A 20,894-nucleotide genomic window follows, 5' to 3' on the forward strand; every position below is an offset into this window, starting at 1 on the left:
CGTTTTGTACAGGTTTTGCCGCTATAATATCTCATCATTTCAGGACAGCTATTCACACTTTTCAGACTTCATGCATTGCATTGCATCGCATCGCATCAGTAATTCATATATCTTGCCATCAAGTAGAGCATGCTTCGTTCTGCATCGATGAAACTCCTAAAATAACGAGTGTGGCCATATTTTTACCGATGGGAGAGGGAGTTAATCCGACCACTTGTTTACAAAGTATATGTATATATACATTCAGCATGACATCATTATTGCACAGCTCATCAGAGAAACTCTATAAACACCCAAACGCACATGATGAAACTCTACTCGTACTATTACAACATCAAAGTTAGACGACTTGATTGGCCGCTCTAATAATACTACAGCTCTGCTGAATGACTTCTTAACGAAACTCCCATGACGACTAAACTTTCTTCGCCTTTTTCTTTTTGCCATCCTCATCGACAGCACCAGCTAAGCTCGGCATCCGCTTCAGCCTCAAATTGGGAGCTTTACCACAAGAGGTTTTGGGCCTTGCCCGAACGACCATAGATGGTTTACAAAACTCGCCTTGCTCGACTTCCGTAGCTATATAGTCATCGGTGTTGACACCCAGTTCTTCTTCAAATTCGGGAATATTGGATACCTGGCCAAATTCTACTAACTGGCTAATAAAGCTAGAATCTTAGTATTAGCGCCCTTGAATATATGACAAGATAAAACACAATCGTAAACTGACTCTTTGTAAACCTTGCGACGGTCAACCCATTCTTTTCGCCACCTCATAAAATCTTTGTCGATCCTCTGGGTCTCTTCAGTGGATATGGGCGTGAAGGTCGACTGGCCCTCTGAAGCGCCATGGAATGGAATCAATGCGCTGAGGGTGATTGCATTCTGATGGAACAGAATGTCATCGCGGTCATCACTGGGCACGATGAGTATGTGTACCAACCTCGGATTTGAGCCGTCCAATCTCCTTTTCCAGCTCGACGGTCTTTGGTAATGCCGTTTTGGAAGCGAGCTCTACCCTGGTTGTTAGTGCAGCATAAACCAACCAATGGTATTTTACATACCATATTGAAGATGTCGTAATGATTTCTTTCTCTCTTCAAGCTCTGATTGCACGCTCTTGATTTGCCCGTCTAATGACGATAGTTCTTCTTTGTCCAGAACGCTCAACAAGGACTACCATATTTAATCAGCGTATAAAACGAGGCGTTTGACTTGGAGAGGTACTCGCCTGATTGTAGAGATATAGAAGCTGTTTTCCATAAGCTTTAACTGTTAACAGGCCCTTCTCTCAAATAACGAGTCAGCACAAATGGAAACTAATTAGACGGTTGCATAATACCTACCTGCGAGGGTAGCTAGTACCTTGACAGCGGTAGTCTTGGGTACCTTATTTTTCAAATTGGCAATAACATCGGCTATATAAAGATACAGTAGGTGCGAATGTAAACAACATTGGGAATGACACAGGATGTATTGATAAAGGAAGGAAGGAAGAAACCCACCTGATGCGTATGGTCGGTTCATCTATTGGCCAACATCATGATAATGGTATTAGCCGCTGCTCAATATAAGGTTAAGCACACCTCTTTCATGTAGCTAAGGACCATCTGTAGTCAATATAAGCCTTTGTATCTCTATTTTTCTCTTGTCTATAATCATACTTCTTCGGCTATAGTAGATTGCGCAAGATTAGTAAAGGAAGCAACACCCATGACAAGGTCTGAGGAAGGCGCACCTTCATCACCCTTGACCTGTTTTTCCTTGGTCTCTTTCTTGATGGGCATTTTGAAAGATCCTATTGTGACCCTAATATCCGGGTATAAACGGGGAGAAAGAGGAATTGACAGTGCACTCGAATTTGCAGGGAGAAATGACAGCAGAGGAAGGAAGGAAGGAAGGAAGGAAGGACAGATGTTGCCATCAGCGCGCCCCGCCAGCACAGCGCCCAGAAGAGTCCAACTCAGTGGAGGCCGAAGCAAGTCGCGTCGTCGCTTATTAATTAATGATGCACGTTATTACGTCATCTTATTACCTGGTGAGCCTGATAAATCCCCCCTTTCGGATTTACGTAACATGTAAACATTTGAGCGTCTCCTGCAGCCAGCTGCCGCCCGCTTTCTCAAAGGTACTTTACTCCGTGGGCATAGAGTTTTCAGCTGTACTTTTTCATCATCGTTATCTCGCGAGTGGCTCGTCTTGGCCCGCAGTTATCCCTCATATCTTAACAACAACTAGTCGCCCATCAAATCTGGCCTCTCAAATTTGAATACTTTTACTGACAGTCGACTTTTGCCCAAGATGCCGCCCAAAGCCAAAGATGACAAGGCAAGTATCCTTTTGCAATCTCCAGAGAGTACATAATGACTTACAAAAATATTTTTATAGACCTTCGGTATGAAGAACAAAAACAAGTCTTCAAAAGTTCAGAAGCACATTGCCACTGTCCAAAAGCAGCAGGAGCAAGCTGGTAAAAGCAAGGGCGATGTGCGTTTCTCAATTCTTTAGTGGTGAAAAAAAGAAAATGATTTGCTGACGGAAGATCGGATTTTAGAAAGCTAAGGAAAGGGAGAGAGAAAAAGCTGCTGAGGCCAAGGCGGCTGCTTTGGCAAAAAAGAAGATGGAAGCCGAGTTATTCAGGCCTGCCCAGATTCAGAAAGTGCCCTTTGGAACTGGTGAGTTGTGTATATCCTGCTTGAAGGAGTACTCGGATGCTGACAAATTCTGCCAGATCCCAAGACAGTAGGTGGAAATTGGAGTCCAAGATTGATCCGTCTATTGACTTAACATTGTTCAGGTGCTTTGTGTCTTCTTCAAAGCGGGTCATTGTGAAAAGGGTGTGCATAATCGCTTTCTTTCAATACACATTTTGCTGAGTTTTTTGCGCCCTCAGGTAACAAATGCAAGTTCTCTCACGACCGAAATGTTGAACGGAAGGTGGAGAAGATCAACCTTTACGCCGATCAACGAGAGGAGAAGTCCAAAGGTAAGGCTTTAGCATGCGTACTGAAAAATGTTCCTGAAGCTAACGATTATGTCAGACTCTATGGATACTTGGGACGAAGAGAAGCTCAGGAATGTCGTAACGGAGAATGGAAGAAAACAGAATAATGCGACTGATGTGAGTACTGTAAAATGGTACGTTTGAATGTTCCTGACGGCGAAATAGATTGTCTGTAAATATTTCATTCAAGCTATCGAAGATAGGAAGTACGGATGGTTGTGAGTATCATCTTATCAACTAGCGTTGATCCCAATCAGCTAATTTTGTCGCAGCTGGGAATGCGTATGTCGGATATTCTGCGACCCATAATTTTATTTACTTACAATAATTGCAGCCCAATGGAGGTAATAAGTGCATGTACCGTCACGCCCTTCCTCCAGGATTCGTCCTCAAATCCGATAAAAAGAAGCAAGAAGAGGCAGCCAAGAAGGACCAAATATCGCTTGAGCAATTCATCGAGGTCGAGCGACACAAGCTCAAGCCTCCTCTCACCCCTGTCACTCCAGAAACTTTTGCCACCTGGAAGAAGAATCGTCTCGAAAAGAAGGCGGCTGAGCAAGAAGCTCTCGAGAAGGCCAAGGCGACACAGAGGGCGGCTGGTAAGATGACAGGTATGACCGGTAAAGACATGTTCGAGTTTGGTGGAGAATTGTACGAGCATGTGGACGAAGGTGAGGAAGAAGACGAGGACTGGGATATCTCCCGAATGTTGGCACGATACGTGAGTAACTGTTTGTGCCGAATGTCCAAAAGTAAGCAACTGATTGTCCTGTCAAGCGTGACGACGAGACCGCGACAACTGCATTTGACCCCACCAAGGGTAAATTCGTCAATCCCCGGACTGGTGAAGTGGTGGATGACCCAGAGGATGAATCAATTGCGGAAGTCGCGAAGAAAGTGGAGGGCGTCAAGGTGTAGCCATAAGAGTTTCACCAGTGAGAGAGTCAAGTATAGTAGCATTTGCATGGGCTATCGATGGTATATAGCAGTGTTTATCTGATTATGTATCTTTATTACTTTATTACTGTACTTACCAGGCGGACAAGATTTGCTGAATATATTATTATTTTCTTTGCTCAGATGAACGAATGTCGAGCCTACATGCGATGTCGTCGTTGCCTATTTTATTTGTTGGTGGAACGCGCGCCGAGACCGCCGGCGCGGAAGACCGAAGCCGCCACATCCCGCCGCTTTGGTCCTTCTGTGCCCATCGCTGGTGTTAAGCTGCTTTGTCTCTTCACCGCCTCCCGAACATATCAACAGCACTGGCTGTTGAAACTACGTTGTGGGTGTTAAGCATAAACCATACGATCGCTGCAAGAGAAGAATAGAACCTACGGCATGTCAGATATCCAGGACATCTCAATCATCTCCACTAAAGAAGTCGACACTCCTAAACCACATACTGTATATATCATACAGGGTTTGTCATGTCTCTGAGCAAGTATCAGGTGTTGCCTTGTGTGCTGACAGCATATTAGTAACAACGCCAACCAGGACCTGGGCCGTCTCACGTCGATATAACGATTTCGTTGCTCTCGATGCCGAGCTTAAATCATCGACGGGTCAAGAGCCGCCTTCACCATTACCGCCAAAAACATGGGGTTTGTCTCTTGGCAAGAACAATCGGGATAGGGTTCGTTTCCTATGAATCATATGCATCAAGCATGCGCTAAGAATCACTGTAGGCAAGGGAGCGCAAACCTCTACTAGAACAGTACCTTCGCTCTATTTTGAACACCAAATCTCATTTATGGCGATCTGCCTACACGTTTTCCGATTTCCTCTCCATTCCTTCTCACACCGGTTCCTCTTCTACTCAAAAGTCAGGAACCAAATTTACACCCCAGTCATGGTTGTTAGAACACGCTGCCCTGCAGACCGTTCTTCGCTCTGCCCGATCTGCTCTTCTCAAACGTGACGCTTTGGCCTCCATGTCCAATGCCACAGGCTCGCGTTCTGCTGGAGTGGAAGCGAAACGTCATTTGAAGGAAGTGGGCAATAGATTGGAGGCACTTGAGAAAGGGCTGAGTCAACTGCGCGATATAGGCCAGGGCGAATTGAGGAGACGGGAGGAATTAGTAGAGGGCCTGAAGGTTGAAGCAGGAAGTTTAACAAGGATGGCAGAAGCGGGTGTACGAACTGCTCCTTCTCTCTCTGACAATGGGACAACAGGGGGGAGTGGAACCGCGGGAAGGCGAGGAGAAGCTTCCCCATGGACTCTACCGGCTCAATCCATGCCTGGCGCGCTACCGTCCGGTCGTGTTTTTGGAGGCCACCAGCCTCCCCAAGAAACCGAACAAACTCGGCCACTTGACGATCGTCAGTTGCTGCAACTTCAGACTAATCACATGGCTCAACAAGATGACCAGCTTCAGAATCTTAGCAGAGTACTGCAGACACAAAGGAGGATGGGTGAAGAGATTCACCAAGAGATTGAAAGTCAGAACGAGCTTCTCGAACATATTGAGCAAGGTGTTGATAAGACGGGAAGGAAGCTTGGAAAAGCAAAGAGAGAGATGAACAGGCTGAATTGAATTCAAGCTAAATGACCTGTTGAAAAGACACGAAAGGGACCGATGTTGTAGCAATCTGTTTCAACAAATGTGTAGCCGAAAGGATCGGAAAATACTCAGTGTACAGGCATGAAGGGATACAACCGCGAGGAACCCCTTGGCTATCGGGATTATACTCTCCTGTAGGGATGATGACTATGTGACGGAAAGAGCGTCATACACATAGTAGATAGGTGTAGTAGGTTGGCATACACTAGTAGCCACCAGGGTATAGTTCTAGCTATTTGGGTTGAATAGCTATGTGGGGTGAGTAGCTATGTGGAGGTCTGCCCAGTAGTACTGTATGTAGCCTATGGCTCGCTATGGATCGTATTCTATGACTATGCGATACCGGTGATAGTGACGGTGGTTCTACGGTAGCGGAACTAGCGAACTGCCTTTTACAACCTAATCCTATTCTTCCTCATTACGACAACCTACCTCCTCGTCGCTTCTTGATCACTCAACCCTTGTACCGAACGAGGAGCACAACTAACTACAGCGTCCAAGTTGCAGATGTCAACGGGACCGTTAAACTCCCGTTGTTGAAGGATGAAATTAAGCTCACCGTTGCCAAAATATAATGGTTTCCAAGCCTGGCCTCGTTTCTCCTATAAATTATCCAGCTGACCAGAGAGAACGTCGATAAGGAGTTGTTGTTGGCTCCTCCCTAATGTTCTAAGTCCTCAAAGATACTTTCCAGTCTCCACATAGGGTCGTCCAAGTTGGGTTTCGGGTATTGCATGTGTTTTTGTGGGTGATTATTTGCTGTGATAGCGTTTGAACAAAAATCTCAGGCAAAATAAATTGGAATGTCGAAACCTGCTGGTAACGTCACTTTTTTGTAGTGGTCAGCGTCTGTCAACCGTAGGGTCCAAAATATGTATTATTGAAAGCGACAGATGACCGTACTGATAGATCACCAGACGAACTCCTCCAGAGTGGAGCTGAGGATGGAGATCCACGACGAGCGTGAATCAGGTTGCTTGCACGCTTCTTGCGTCAGTTGTCGTGGTGTTAGTTATTATCCGTCCCTCAAGCAACTTCGTCCGTCAAATAGAGATTTTATTATCATAATATCCTTCAAGTGATGAAAGGGAACTTGTAAGGCAAAATGCATCTGCTACGTATTGCTGCTCTCACGTTAGGTAGATAACGACCACATTAGCTTATCATATAAAAGGGTATATATAGCAAACGATCAAAATTCGTGATAGTCATTTCAATAAGAGGGCATCTGTAGACTCTGAGGAGAGACAGGTAATTGCAGGTATGGAGAGGTAAATCTGGGACTACTTTCAATAACGGGGGTAGTAGGTGCGCTAGCAGTGTATCTGATTGGAGGAGCAGATAGGAGAGGACTTGTAGGAGCACCAGCAGGAGTGTCCGCGCTCGTGGAGCTATACCTCTGCTGCTGATATGAATGAGCAGGAAGGAGATTGGACGAATTTACTGAACGTGATTGCTCGACTGAAGGTCTGTTCAAAGAAAGTGTAGTAGGCGCAGAGGGTTGGGAGTCCATAAAGTGCTTCAACTCGGCGAAGCAAGCTACAAGATGAACGGCGCGTCAACATCCGCTTCATAGCTAATGATGTCAAACTTACCTCGGAACGATGACTCTGCTCCCTTCTCCTGTGTAAGAGTGACAAGAGTACTGTACGTCTGACTGGTGCTCGCCCTCGTGAATTCTACTCTGAATCTCACACCCTTAGTTGTCACATTGCCATTGTCTCTAACTTCGTCTAGTCTGCACTTCAACGCCTTGTGCCCGTCAATCTCCGTCACTGCTGTCCTCACGCCAATGCTGAGCAGTATTTTCCGCACCCTCTCGCGGGTATTGGCAACGTTATCTCTTGACAATAAGGTGCAGGTGGCAGGCTTAAAGTTGAAAAGATTGTTGAACCATGATCGTTTCGGTGAGTTCAAAGGTGATGTCGCCGAAGAACCGAGATTGCCATAAGAATAAGGGACGGGTTCCACATTGAGCTTCTTCTTCTTAAGCATTCCAAAGCCATCCAAACCTCGGTGGGCTTTGAAGCCAGATGACTTGCTACCCCAAGAGCTGAGGCTGGCGTCACTAGGAAGCTCAGAATTATCTATGATGACATAAGATGTGTCACGAGGGAGAAGGGATTCGGTGGGCTCGGAATATGTTTGTTGAGCAGGGCTGAAAGGAAGTGGCCTAGAAATAGGGGGAGGGGCGGGGCGCGTAGCTCGTGGAGGCGGTCGGGGTGCTGATCGCTCGGCTTGCAAGACAGGAGCTTGGACTTCCAGAGGGCTGTGGATGTACTGAGGAGACTCCACGGGAGCGTACGACCCCACAGAAGAACCTTGATAAGATGACCCAGCAGAAGAAGCATAGCTCCATCTCTGCTGGTTAGGTCCGGCAACAGGATGCAATCCTGGTCGGACAGCGGCAGAGGGCGCACCGAGACCGAGTCCTGCGAGTGGGCTTTGAGGAGCAATTGATGCAGTAAAACCAGAGTGTATGCTAGCTACCTCGGTATCAGTCTGGTCATCGGCAGCATCCTCGAATTGCCCTTGCTCTTCAATGACACTTTCCGTCACAGAAGACGACGGGTTGGCAGAGGGAGTCACTCCCGCAGCAAACGCGAGACAAGCTTGATAGTCACTTCCCAAGACAGCCGAGCTGGAAGTGGAAGACTGTGACGCCACTGACGACCTGACACTGAAACGGTTCATCTGATCAGCAATCTGGTTGAGGAACGTCTGCAAGTTGGCGTCTTCAACGCGTGGAACGCTTAATGGTGCTGGAGAAGTAGGAGTAGTGATCATTTCGGGACGAGGATGGGACGAAGTGGTGTGTGGAGGAGGCAATTCTTTGGTAGGAGTGGCACCCTGCAAGACGATTGCTGGGGCTTGTGAAGAATTGCTAGCTCCAGAGTTGCCTCTGCTGTTAGCAGGACGAGGTCCTGCAGGGCTTCGAGCTTGAGATACTTGTTTAGTCGGGGTGGGACATTCAGGAGGGGCCTTGCGAGAGGCCTTGTTGGGGGTCGGGGCCTGAGGTCGTTTAACAGGGGTGTTGGCGACAGTCTCATTTTCTCCTAGAGGTGCAAGACGAGCAGATTGGTCTTGAGCCGGTACGCCTTTTCTTCGAGCAGGGGACGAACTAGACTGTAATTGCTTTCGTGCTTGTCGACGTTCTCGAGCCTCCGCGTATTCCTCTTCCTCCATGTTGTAGTTCTCAAGATGCTTATTGCGGTACTTGATAAGAAGGTGATATATGGTTTTTTCCCAAGTTTTGCTGATAGGGCGCGTTAGGCCATTCTGGATACCATTCATGGGAAGTAAAACTGGACTTACTCTTTACACATCAACGCCTTGATGATTTCCTCATCCGAGACTCCAGACCAGAGAGTTTTCAGGTTGCCCATGATATCGGGATCGATTTCGTCGACTGAGTTCACAGGGCGTTCAACTTCATCGAGTGAAGGAGGTGATACGAGAGATCTCCCAGGAATAGGACGAGGGGGCCGTGAGATGAAGAAAGGGTGGCTCAGAATCTCAGGCATCTAAGATCCGTCTTAAGCTAATATCCGCAATGAGCAAGGTCCCGACTTACGGTTATACGTCTCTCCGGGTCTCTCTCGAGCATCCTTCTCAATAAATCTCTGGCGGGATCCTTGATTTCGTCAGGCATCTCAAAGATACCGATCTTGACTTTTTGCAGCAGGGATCGAATATTGTCATCGTCGAATGGTAGTCTACCTGTAAGAAGTGCGAACAGGATAATACCACAAGACCAAATGTCTGATGATGAACCATGGTATGCTTTGCCCTGCGGCATACTCGTCAGACCAGCTCTCTGAAATTTTCGTTAAGGACTTACTGCTACGATCTCGGGACTCGCGTAATGGGGACTACCACAGCTTGTTTCGAGCATTCTTTCGCCAGCCTCCCAAGCAGCCATTCCAAAATCTGCCACTTTAATGTTCTTGTCCTTGTCAAGAAGCAAGTTCTCGGGTTTGAGATCGCGATGACAGATATTGAAGCGGTGGCAATAGTCGACAGCGTAGATGATTTGCTGGAAATAATGGAGTGCTTCTGACACTGGGAGTCGACCGCGCTTGACGAGATAATCAAATAGTTCACCTCCAGGCACGTATTCCATGATCAGATAACTAATGGTCGATCAACAGGATAAACACGGATAGGAGCAGGGCATCTCTCGATTACTCACAGTTCTGAGCTGGTCTCCCACACATCATACAAGTTGAGTACGTTGGGATGGTCAATGAGTTTCATAATTACGATCTCCCTCTCAATACCAAGCAGGACCTTGTCAGCCTTTGCACCTGCCTCCGACATGGACATCCGAGAGTTGAGGATCAAACCCTTGGGTACGATTTTGATGGCCGCATATTTGCCTGTCACCGCGTGTTTGGCGATTTTGACACGGCCTATTGCGTAACGCACAGACATCAGCCTTTTTATCATATCGTGCACAGACGTGATGCCGTCCGTTGTGTAACAGATGCTGTCATATCAACACCCACCTGAACTCCCTTTCCCAATCGTCCTCCCTATACGCCATTGTCCAATATACTGCTTCTCGTCGCGCGTACTAGACCCGTTGGTCCTCTTTCTTGTAACTGTAGCCTGTCTCGCAGCGCCGTCGTGGGCGTTTGCTGATGACGGCATTGTCGTTTGCGTCGCGTATTGCGTTGATTACTGGGCTTTAGTATACTCGCAAAGGCACGATACAAGCCGAATGATGAACAACAGAGGGGCCGTTGTCGTTTACTGCGTTACTGGATTAAGTCGTGGGTGGTGTTTGTTGCAAAATTCAGCGCAAACAAGAGCCGTTTGTATTCGTCGAGGAGTCGTCGATAGTGTCGTAGCCTCGTCCCTCGTACTGTCGAGTCTAGTGGTGTATCGGTAGGTAAAGAAAGACTATAATGCGGTTAAAAACAAGGAATAGTAGAAGGAAGCTGTCGTAAGGAATGACAAAAGCATGAGATGTGCAAGTCAGCTGCGTAGAAGTCGAAAATGGCTGGTGAGAGGGGCGCGCAGGCGCAGACAGAATCGGGGATTCAGCCACGAGCTACATGCAAGGAGAATTCTCGCTTCCTGTATCTTGTAGCCCTTGTTTACCAAAATCATAACTACCCTGAGCTAAATGCCAGAAATCAGGCGCGGAAGCGAAAGTTCTACGGTGCAACACCCAAGGCCAATCAAAATCAAGGGTCCTACGAGTTTTTGCCGTACAGGGAAAGACGTGAAATATCCCGTTGTTTGGCCACTTTTGGCGTAACCTCATGATGGCACATCACCTCCCCTGAGTGTTCGCACTGGTGCTCGGTGGATGCCACTCCGTGCTCTTCTTCTCTCTGGACTTCTTCGAAGTTTGCAAGACGGTCATCACTAATTAATCAACTGAACATGATTTCGCTGTTCATTTAATTAGGTTCGTTCGTTCTCAGTCTTAGCTTCACAGTTGGCATTTGCTAGTTAAGCTCTCTGCACCGTCATAGTCTCGAAGATATGTTTTCGTATGCTGCTGGTAAAATGGTCACCACAATCATGACCAGTGATGATAACAACAAGTCGATCCGATTGCGTACTACTACATCCTGGAGGGAGCTTCGCCCGCTTTTATCCCTATTCGCTACTGTTTTTATCTTCCATAAGTACTCAACGTAAATAATGGAGTAATCGACATATTTTGCAAGTGCATTGGAAAAAGCAGAAGCCCAGAAGCGGATGAAATAGAAGATTCATTTCAAACCCATCGCGCTTCTTGGCAGTAAAGTGGCTAAGCTTGTTCGTGAGTAGAAATATACATAATGTGCAACAATTCAGGATCGTGTCTTTGTTGTATCTACAAGCAACGTCTATTTGGTAGTGGCTTAGCAAAGCTTTCTAGCGATCTCTTCTCCCACCTTCTTAACCTCTTTCCTCTTCCAAACCTTACATCTCTTCTCAATCTTATTGGATGCTTCCAAGACCTGCAGCATCGGCTGAACGTTATCTTCATAGCTTGGAGAAAGGTAGATCTCCAAAGCAAGGGCTGCAAGAAGACGATGAGCTGTTCACATACATTAGTAATGGATCGCATATTGTAGTCAAGATAGTGCAACTCACCGACGTCCTCATCCTCTTCCCGGTCAAGAGCTTCTACTAAACCACTGACCACCTCAAGCTCCCAATCCACATTTGGAGTCTCTTCTACAACGTTATGATGCCTCCAGAGACCAATGTTAAACGCTACACCAGCAGCCGCGCTTCTTACACCCACATCGGGATACAGAAGAGACTCTACCAACACGCTGATGAGCTGCTCAGACGTAGAAACATTACCATCATGCGCGAGCACAAGGTTTGTCAGTTCAACGCAAGATGTGAAGTTTGTGAGAAGACGAAGGACAGTGAGGATGAAGGGTTTGGGTATGGCTTCTGGAGAAGAAGAGAAAGTGTTTGAAGCAAGAGAAATGATACTGGTGATGGGTTCAGCGTTGCTTGAGGCGGTCGAGAGCCCCAAACCAATGAAGGGAATGATTGGTTGGCATTGAAGGGCAATTCGCCAGAGATCGATTAAAGGGAAAGTTTCTGTTGGCTGAAGAGCAGGCAGCAAGTCTTGGGTGGCAGCAGACCACTTCTGAAGCAGAGCAGCCAATTCTGTTTCAGAAAGACTCTTGCCCTCTAGGAATGGTACCACTTCGTTTTTTAGAACCATGAAGCTTTCTGTCTTTCCCTTGTCCGCTAAGAACCCTTCGAGCTTGTTCAACAAAGCCGGATAATTGGGCAGGTTGCTAACTGTGATCGCTCTTTTTGGCAATCCTTCAACCGCGGGAAGATACATTCTGCGGTGGGGGTGAGTCGGATAGCACTCCTCTAAGAATTGTTCAACTTTGTTCTCCAGTTCCCTTTTGGCAGCGCCTTTCATCTCGCCGACTTTTTTGCCATCCTTGAAGAACATAAAGGTCGGAGTGGCCTGCACACCATAAGTACCCGCAATCTCTCGGCCCTGCCCAATTCCTAATTCGACCTCCACAAATCGAGCACCCTTGGCTCCATAGACGGCAGAATGATAGCTAGCGATCGACTCATAGACGGGTTTGATGACCCGGCAAGGGGGGCATGATGGTGTGTTAGTAAAATTTACGACGACAGCAGAGTGCTGCGAGAGGATGGAATGGAAGTTGGCAGTAGATGAAACGAGAGTGAGAGGTGATGTTTCAGGGTTGAGAGGTTGTTTGGATGATCCATTGGCTGCGGTAGATTGGCCAGTTGTCTGAGCAGTAGCTTGCGCGGCGATTGACTGTAGTAATGTAGAAGAAAGAGAAGGGCCAGCCGCAGCAGTATCACCCCCAGGTGCAGATGAGGAGCCAATGGAAGGTGCTGGCGAAGCATTGGCGCTGCTAATTTTGTCAGGGATAGGACGCTGTGCTGTAGGACCACGGAACATTGCGTCTATTTGGGGTTTCATAGCCTGTCCGAAAGGTGTTGAGAGAAATTCGGAGGGAAGACCTTCAAATGTTGTCAATATCATCATTAGAGGAAGTCTTAAAAAACTCACTACTAATCCAAGCTGGGATTTCTGCTCCAGTTAAGAAGCCCACGACATCGGCCGTAAAGTGGTTGCAGTTGAATTCAATCAAGTGGTATTTGCTAGGCGTGTACATTCCACTCAGACTCGAAAGATACTCATTGAATGTTGCTTCGTCTATATGAGTTTCACCGACATCTAAAATTTGTAAAGGTTGACCATGGTGAGTCGCCCCCGGCTTGGACTCGAGGACACCCTGTCCATAGTATATTTCGCGGCCAAAAGCGACAACTGAGGTATGCCTAACCCAAAAGGATGATCAGCAACTGCATAAAGCTCCAGGTCCACTTAAGGACAAGCAGATATTACATACCAGATACCATCAATTTGTTTGCCAGTGAGCATAAGGGACATGCTCTTGGCGAGACCGTGAGAGAGATCATAAACGTATAGCTGAACCTTGGACATATCCTATGCACAGGGTGAGACGGGATAAGGGGTGGCAAAACGTCTAGAAAAGTCTAAGCTGCTAATATAACGGGGAGTGCAGTATCTAATCGATAAGATGGTGGAACACGTAAGCGAAGGTCGTCGCAAGTTCTAGAAGAAAATAAAGTAAAAAGGTAACGCACTGAGATCGGGACCACAGAGCCAGTACTTCTAATTAACGAAACGTCGAATGATGACAAAGCAAAAGGTGGAGGTAAGAAGTGCCACAATCGGGCCGAGGGAGCCAGCTGAGTCTTTTGGGCGGAGCCCCACGTGGAGACGTCGATGGCATCATAGGCTCACATCTCCGCCCCTCCCTGCGTTCCGCTCCGTATAAAGACACCCCTTTTCTTGCGACCCCTTCTTTCGCAATTTCATCTTCATTAACGTATACATTCAATAAAAAAAAAAAAACCCCACAGCAACAACAACTATGTCTGGAAAATCCGTCTTTCTCACAGGTGCTACTGGCTACATCGGAGGCACAGCCCTCGAAGCTGTCATCACATCCAGCACACCTCCATCCAAGATCACTGTTCTCATCCGAGACCCAGCCAAGATCAATAGGTTCACTTCTCTCGAGATTGCTAGAAAGCACAATGTCACAATTGTTCCTCTCCTTGGCTCACTCGAAGAGTATGACAAGCTCCGAGATGCCGCTGCCGACCACGATGTCGTCGTCTCCTGTGCGAACGCCGACGACCTTGCCGGTATGAGGGCCATCTTGGAAGGTATGAAGAAGAGGAAGGAGAAGAGTGGTCACAGGCCTCTCTTGATCCAGACCAGTGGCACTGGCGTCTTGGCAGATGACGCTCGGGGAGAATACCCCACTGACACTGTACGTTGACACTCGTTTATTCAACGTTCCATATTCATGCAAGCGCAGATCTACACCGACCTCAACCCCTCCCCTGCTACCCGATTCGGCCCTGCTCTTCACTCTATCACTGAAGTGGCTGACACGGCTCCTCACCGTAATGTTGACCTTGAGATCGTCAAGGCTGACCAAGCCGGAATAATCAAGTCTTACATCATCCTTCCTTCTACTATTTGGGGATTTGCTCGAGGAGAAGTTTTCGAGAAGGGTCTTTCTCACCCCACATCTCAACAAATGCCTCAATTGATTGAGATTTCTATTAAGAGGAAGCGAGCCGGTGTCGTTGGCAAAGGTAAGGTTTCCTTTATTTTGTGGTTAATCGACCAGAGCTGACCAGTTATTAGGTGCTAACATCTGGCCTCATGTCTGTATCGCCGATCTTAGCAAGCTCTACGGTCTTGTTTGGGAGAAGGCTACTGTCCCTAGGCCTATTATCGGCCACGGTCCAGCAGGATATTACTTTGGTATCTCTGGCGAATATACTCTCTTTGGCGCGGCTTCCGCTGTCGGCCAGTCTCTCATAACTCACAAGGCGGTTCCCGAGGGCACTGAATCTACCCCTACCGCATTTACCAAGGACGAGATCGACCAATACTTTAATGGGAGTTATTATTCTGGTAGCAACTCTAGGGGTGTTGCGGACAGGAGTAAGAGTATTGGATGGAACCCTAGGTACACCGATGATGAGCAATTCTATAATGACATTGACAAGGAAGTGCGGAGGATTAGCAAAGCCCTCTCTCAGCAGTAGGGTAAAAATAGATTCTTGTAGCCAGTAGAAATGTGATACTTCATTATTATGCGATCTCTGGGTATCGGCGGTACATGGCAAAAAGACTACTATTGATTGTTTACAGAACCTCTGCACCGTCATCCATGTCAAGCTCTTCAAAGTTCTCCAACAACTCGTCCATATCGATTTCAGGGAAATCCTCTTCCTCGTCATCTTCATCCTCTTCTCCCACGGCCTCATCGTCATCGACATCCATACCATGCTGAGCTTGTTTTGCAAGCCCATTTCTTCTCTTCCCACCATGCAGACCCGAGCCGGGCTTCTTTTCGACGGCCATAGCCTCGTCTTCTCCTTCCTCTGGCGCATCTGCCTTGTAAAGATTGATGACGGCACGCATCTCTTTGTCCTCTTCCAGGTCTCGCAAGAATAGTTCGTAGTCTCTTTCGACGTTCTTTTGGTCCACACCTCCTCGCCTTCCCAGGGCACCTCGACCGACGGTACCATCCTGCACATCCTCCGCTTCCTTCGCGATGGAACGAAGCTTCCAATTTCTGGGCCTGGATTTCTTGCGCCTGTTGGGGTAAGTCTTCTTGACGAGTATAACATCAGGGATTCTACCGCTTTCAAGCGCTTCAAAGGAATCAGAGTTGAAATTGGCGTTGGTAAGGTGATAACCGAGGACAGTGTCTCCGGGTTGCAGGATACCGCCCAAATGAGTCCTAGTGTGGTAGATACCATCGTCGCCCATTCCATCGTCATCGGCATTATTACCTGTCGAACTGGACCGGGTAACCTGTGCATCGGCAAGCACATATTTGCCTCGGACTGGCCCTGAAGGCTCAACGTCAAGCACAATGAATTCAACAAGGTCCGCAACGGTGGTGAGGGAGTCGAAAGGCTGGCGCCAATAGACAGGGGCAGCTACATCAGTTTGCTGAAGAGTCATTGGGTCAAGCAAGTGGATAGTGTTGCCCACACGGGAGCAAATAGTAAGCGGACTAGATGGCAGGCATGTTAGGATCAAATCTCAGATGAGATAGAGTTGCAACTTACGAAATGTTGCCCCAAGCACGAGCAAGTGACTTGGGTAAGCAGACCAAATCATCCTTACAGACAGGGACAATCTCGACGGAATAAGTAAACTTGTAGTTGGAAGTGTTGGAATGAGTATCGGATGAAATAAGCTGCTCAGACGATTTGACTCTGCAATATCATGTATGAGCCATCGCTTTCAGGATGTCGGTAACACGCCGTACCTAACAGGGACGACACCAGCAAGGAATTCACACATCTTGATGGCATTGTTCCTCTCGGAATAGAAGAAATCCAAGCCGTCCCTCTTCTCCGCAATATTGATTGTGTCCCTACAGCGTTTTATTAGCATGAGCCTTTCAGCAGAACATAGCAAGACTCACTTATGGGCATTGTGCTTCAAGATCAACTGTTCCAACCACAAAAAGGTTCTCTTGTGCGTGACCTTCTGTCGAACTTGTACACTGGCTTTCCAGGTATTTTTTGCTGCTAACCTTGTACACGAAGGACATTGCCCGGTGTGAACAACGAGAGTAAGCTCGAAAGTTTGTTGCAAGACAGTATGGGCGAGAACTTCTTTTTGAATTGTAATCTTGAGTTTGATACGTCGGGAGTGGGGTTCGGTCCAGATGAAAGATGCGTCGATGAGTCGAACCTTCATCAAAGGCCGGGCGATTTTTTTAAGACAGATAGCTATGAAATGGCGATGAGCTCTCGCGCCATTGCAACAACAATCATTTCACTTACCAAGCAACTCTCGAGATTCCGGCTGAACGGCAATCCAGGTATTGGGTGGCGACAAAAACTTTTCACATCCTCGACAAAAGTTGAGTGTGGCTTCTTTGGGGATGCCCTCGGTAATATCCACAGTATTTCTCAAACAACCAACACCTTTCACCAACTCTCATTAGCTACTGTACCAGTCGCAAGCAGATAATTTCTTACAAAGTCCAGCGCCGTTGGCACTTGAGATGACTGTCCCACAGTCGGCACATAGAATGTAGCTCTCCTGCCCCGCTGCATCTGGGGTGTACTCCATTGCCACCATTTTAAATACTTTGTTGAAAGTGTATTTGCCGAATAATCGACTATTGATTATATATCAAGTTTCCCGTGGAGTAATTTACATGACCTTCCAAAAATGTCCAACAAAATAAATCTTTATCAGCGCGGCTTCCTCCGCCGCTCAAACGGCTCTTTAATTTGGGGGTTATTTAATGTGACAAATATGATCAACCCCTCACTTAAGCTTTTAACACAGCTCCGCTTGCCCTCAGCAGTTTTTACATGATGATAGGCTCTGCATAGCACATCAACAAGTCCTAATCGAACATCACACAACCAATATGACAACAATGCATTGATATACCAATAATATGTTTGCACTTCTAAGCCCCGTTCATATCAACATCACCATCTGCAACCTCTCCTTCTTGAGCTTCCAATGCCACTTGAGCAGCGAGAACGATCTTGTCTTCCTCGAGCTGTGAAATATCATTGGTCTAAGTAATTTCGACAAGAAGTGACATTGACGTACCTGTTCAATAGCTGCGAGGTTCTCCCTCCTCCTGTCGTTCAACTCTGCATATCTAGCCTGCAGATCTCTCTCTCTCTTCTCCAAAACAGCAACCTCTTCCCTAATCTTCTCCAACCTGGCCGGGGCTGCAGCCTCTTCTATGCCCTTAAGCATAAGGAATGTCTCCATATCCCGTTTGGTCTGGTGAATCTCCTCCATGACGTCCACAATGGCTTTCTTTGCCTTCTCATTGAGCGTCTGGTAACCACCCAGCTGCTTACCGAGCTTCTTCTCTGCTTTGGCGGCTTTGGTAGCCTCGGCAATAACGCGATCTCGAGAAGCGTTGATCATCGCAGCGTAGCATGCGGATAGCTCCTCTGGGGAAAGAGAGGTTTTATCAACCCAAGTTCGAGTTGAAGGGGAGTAGACAAGACCTTCGCGTTCCTCGGCCCACGCTTCTGCAAAGGCAGCTTCGTTTTCCTCGGCGGCTGCGCCAATTGCCAAGCGTAAATGTTCATCGCTCGCACCCGGCAAGCCCAATGCGTTAGCCAATTCTGTGTGGATAGCATTCTTGGCCTCAGCAACAAAGTCATCCTCTGGCATATCATATTCAGAAGCCAGGCCACCAGGGGTAGAAGTTCCAGGCAGAGGGTGAGCGATGGAGTCGTGCTTCATGAGCATGGCGACTTCAAGATTGACGAGCTTGAACGCTGCGGCCATCTCCTCGTCGGTCTGCTCAACTATAGCAGAGTTGAGATCGTCGAGAAGCTTGTATGTGTTAACGTTGACGGGTCGAGGCAAACCCTTCTTTATAACAGTACTTCTCCTCTCAAGCTCGCGTCGTTCCTCTTCCTCTCTAGCAGCCTTTAATCTCGCATCCCTCTCGGCAGCATCTTCCTCTGTTAGAGGCTCCGCTTCTTCCGCCTCCTCTTCATCCTCTTCTGTCTCAGCAAGCTCAAAATTATTTTCAGGTTTGGGCAAGGCCGCAAAGCCAGCCTTCAAAGCTCGGCGAGACTCGGCAAGGCGGCGCCTGTCGTTCATGGGAGTTTCGCCGTACACGGACGCATCGTCGTTGATGTTCAAATCATCTCTGAAAGGGGTCCGCAGGGGAGTGGTACCAACACCAGGGACTGTTCGAGTTGAAGTGAGTACACCACCTCGAGCCGAAGTTGCAAGAGGATTGGGGGTCGCGGCAACATCGTGTCGAGGTGTGGCCCCTTCGAATCCAGTGCCTACAGAAGGGCCGTGTAGAGGAGTGTTCTCTTCTCCCAAAAGAGGAGTTTGTGCTGCCATCATATTTCGGAGATTTCGGGCCTCGGCCATAACATTGTCCTCTGACTCAACATTAGCACCGCACAACGACTGAAAAACAGATAATGATCTTACGTTGAGGAGCTGTTCTTGGTGTCCTCGCCATCTTAGCCTGACCCAAAGCCTCATACTCGCCTAGCAAACCCTCTGTCGCCTTGTTGCCGTCACCAACCAGCTCCCTTGCTAATTCTCCTGCTTGCCCGATCTTGACAATATCTTCCAGTTCTCGCTCTCCAACCTGAGGTATCGGCAAATTTAGCTTCCTCCTCCTAATAATCTGTTCTTGCTCCTTAAGTTTCTTGATCTGCGCTTCTCGGGCCGCCACAAATTGCTGCGTTTGGTTAGACTTGCCATCTCCCTTCTTCTGTCGCTTCTTCCTTTCCTCGATTTCGTCCAACTCCTGCTTGCGTTTTCCCTCGAGAGCCCGAAGTGTTGAACCGACAGGAGCAGCGTGAACCTTGGCCTGCTCCTCCGTGACGTCGTAGAAACCAGGAGCAGGCTGCTTTTCAAAGGGTATGTCGGCGTTGTAATCCATACCCTTCTTCTTCGGCTTGGCACGAAGGTTAATACCAGCGGCTTTTAATTCACGCTTCTTTTGTAGAAAAGCTAATCGCCTGGCCTCTTCCAATTGCCTTTCTCGGGCCTTGCGTTTGGCTTTTTTGCCTTGTGTGTTGGCCAATCTCGCTCGCGCTTCCGACAACATTTCCTTCTCTAATAGGATATCAATGAATCGCACAGAGCAACCAAACATTATGATACACGTACCGTCATCATCCATATCGATGGGGTCAGGCCTCGCGGGTCTTGTCTCAGGGTCTGTGTCAATTTCTCCCGGCCTGAGACCCCTAGCATCGGTAGCTGGTTTGCTCGATTCATCCTCTCCTGCTCCTAATCCCAGCTCTTCGTTGTCCCTCGCCTCCGCGTCATCCAAGAGCTTCTGGTATCGCTCAAGACACTGCGTAGCTGTACGACCGACGATAGGAGCAATGGTTCGCCATTGAGTAGGCATGAGCTTGGCAAGATGAAGAAGCTTTTCGTCTTCAGTCTGAAACCATCGTTAGCCATTGCATAACACCGAATGCGCTTGCCTTTGACCATTCCACCTTCTTGATTGAAGGGTCTAACCATTCGTACCACCTCGCTTTACATTGCTTGGGGGTTTTTCGAACCAAAAGTGATGAGATACGAGCCCATTGCTGTGAAACCAAGCTCGTCAGCTTCATTCCCATATATGTGCGGGTTATACTCACATTCTTACCGTATTTTGAAATGGCGGCCTTGAGAATTTCGTCCTCGGTGTTTCTCCAAACACCGCCCTTGACAATAACTCGCTGTTGTGAACTATTTAGCTTTCATCTATACAACGAAACACAATGTACACTGACCATTATGAAATGACAATAATTTAAGGTCTTGTAATGTGAGAGTATACCTTCTCCAATCCCCCGTCCTAATCTAAGATTTTGGCAGTGCTATTTCCTTGAGACTTGTGGTGCAGTACGCAGTGTGCTTCGGTCTGAACAATCCTTTCCGGATGGAAGAAAGAGGAAAAACAGAAGCTGAATCGATGCCTTGGAATTCGAGGTTTCAAGCATAATGACAACGAATGGGCCACCCAGAACCGTTGCACCAGCATCGGGATTTTCGGCATTATCTCGATGTGGCACCAATACCTGATATGCGTCTCCCGTTCTTCTTATTCGTACAGAAGTTCGCTGACGCTATGCGATACTTTTAAAAAGACACGGAAATATGCGCCTGCATTAATGTTCCAAAGTAATATGTAACCCTAATCTCAAACATGACTGGTACAGATATAGCCTACAGCATCATTTCTATTCCTTCACTTCCACCTCATAAGGATAAT

General features: G+C 47.6%; 8 protein-coding genes across 9 annotated transcripts; 3 read left to right on the plus strand and 5 right to left on the minus strand.

Moving 5' to 3' along the window:
- Positions 1 to 415: 415 nt before the first annotated feature.
- CNBK1880 (hypothetical protein) lies at positions 416 to 1,787 on the minus strand (the record flags this gene model as incomplete). Its single annotated transcript, XM_767722.1, has 8 exons — positions 416 to 668; positions 731 to 885; positions 944 to 1,014; positions 1,065 to 1,133; positions 1,347 to 1,418; positions 1,506 to 1,527; positions 1,587 to 1,610; positions 1,665 to 1,787. The coding sequence occupies 8 exons, from the start codon at positions 1,785 to 1,787 to the stop codon at positions 416 to 418; spliced, it is 789 nt and encodes a 262-aa protein (XP_772815.1).
- A 533-nt stretch (positions 1,788 to 2,320) lies between these two features.
- Positions 2,321 to 3,922, plus strand: CNBK1890 (hypothetical protein; the record flags this gene model as incomplete). The annotated part of the gene is made up of 11 exons (XM_767723.1): positions 2,321 to 2,332; positions 2,389 to 2,487; positions 2,555 to 2,675; positions 2,732 to 2,742; positions 2,798 to 2,837; positions 2,894 to 2,986; positions 3,042 to 3,121; positions 3,170 to 3,222; positions 3,277 to 3,286; positions 3,339 to 3,725; positions 3,782 to 3,922. 11 exons carry the CDS (start codon positions 2,321 to 2,323, stop codon positions 3,920 to 3,922), a joined length of 1,047 nt encoding a protein of 348 aa, XP_772816.1.
- A 423-nt stretch (positions 3,923 to 4,345) lies between these two features.
- On the plus strand, positions 4,346 to 5,541 carry CNBK1900 (hypothetical protein; the record flags this gene model as incomplete). The annotated part of the gene is made up of 3 exons (XM_767724.1): positions 4,346 to 4,427; positions 4,486 to 4,640; positions 4,693 to 5,541. The coding sequence occupies 3 exons, from the start codon at positions 4,346 to 4,348 to the stop codon at positions 5,539 to 5,541; spliced, it is 1,086 nt and encodes a 361-aa protein (XP_772817.1).
- Positions 5,542 to 6,781: 1,240 nt separating this feature from the next.
- On the minus strand, positions 6,782 to 10,221 carry CNBK1910 (hypothetical protein; the record flags this gene model as incomplete). Its single annotated transcript, XM_767725.1, has 7 exons — positions 6,782 to 7,107; positions 7,164 to 8,824; positions 8,884 to 9,092; positions 9,143 to 9,358; positions 9,410 to 9,701; positions 9,761 to 9,980; positions 10,077 to 10,221. 7 exons carry the CDS (start codon positions 10,219 to 10,221, stop codon positions 6,782 to 6,784), a joined length of 3,069 nt encoding a protein of 1,022 aa, XP_772818.1.
- A 1,208-nt stretch (positions 10,222 to 11,429) lies between these two features.
- On the minus strand, positions 11,430 to 13,537 carry CNBK1920 (hypothetical protein; the record flags this gene model as incomplete). 2 transcript variants are annotated; one of them, XM_767726.1, is made up of 4 exons in its annotated part: positions 11,430 to 11,608; positions 11,665 to 13,050; positions 13,100 to 13,371; positions 13,443 to 13,537. In XM_767726.1, 4 exons carry the CDS (start codon positions 13,535 to 13,537, stop codon positions 11,430 to 11,432), a joined length of 1,932 nt encoding a protein of 643 aa, XP_772819.1. The 2 variants fall into 2 exon arrangements, with proteins under 2 accessions (XP_772819.1, XP_772820.1); XM_767727.1 differs by having other exon boundaries at positions 13,100 to 13,360; positions 13,443 to 13,512.
- A 454-nt stretch (positions 13,538 to 13,991) lies between these two features.
- CNBK1930 (hypothetical protein) lies at positions 13,992 to 15,186 on the plus strand (the record flags this gene model as incomplete). The annotated part of the gene is made up of 3 exons (XM_767728.1): positions 13,992 to 14,396; positions 14,445 to 14,727; positions 14,780 to 15,186. 3 exons carry the CDS (start codon positions 13,992 to 13,994, stop codon positions 15,184 to 15,186), a joined length of 1,095 nt encoding a protein of 364 aa, XP_772821.1.
- A 100-nt stretch (positions 15,187 to 15,286) lies between these two features.
- On the minus strand, positions 15,287 to 17,248 carry CNBK1940 (60S ribosomal export protein NMD3; the record flags this gene model as incomplete). Its single annotated transcript, XM_767729.1, has 6 exons — positions 15,287 to 16,166; positions 16,222 to 16,371; positions 16,425 to 16,532; positions 16,584 to 16,893; positions 16,948 to 17,091; positions 17,146 to 17,248. The coding sequence occupies 6 exons, from the start codon at positions 17,246 to 17,248 to the stop codon at positions 15,287 to 15,289; spliced, it is 1,695 nt and encodes a 564-aa protein (XP_772822.1).
- Positions 17,249 to 17,588: 340 nt separating this feature from the next.
- On the minus strand, positions 17,589 to 20,415 carry CNBK1950 (hypothetical protein; the record flags this gene model as incomplete). Its single annotated transcript, XM_767730.1, has 7 exons — positions 17,589 to 17,684; positions 17,738 to 19,050; positions 19,103 to 19,738; positions 19,793 to 20,072; positions 20,131 to 20,223; positions 20,278 to 20,358; positions 20,413 to 20,415. 7 exons carry the CDS (start codon positions 20,413 to 20,415, stop codon positions 17,589 to 17,591), a joined length of 2,502 nt encoding a protein of 833 aa, XP_772823.1.
- Between the last annotated feature and the right edge of the window lie 479 nt (positions 20,416 to 20,894).

The sequence above is a fragment of the Cryptococcus neoformans genome, chromosome 11 (genome assembly GCF_000149385.1).
Source record: "Cryptococcus neoformans var. neoformans B-3501A chromosome 11, whole genome shotgun sequence".
Taxonomy (NCBI): Eukaryota; Fungi; Basidiomycota; class Tremellomycetes; order Tremellales; family Cryptococcaceae; genus Cryptococcus; species Cryptococcus deneoformans.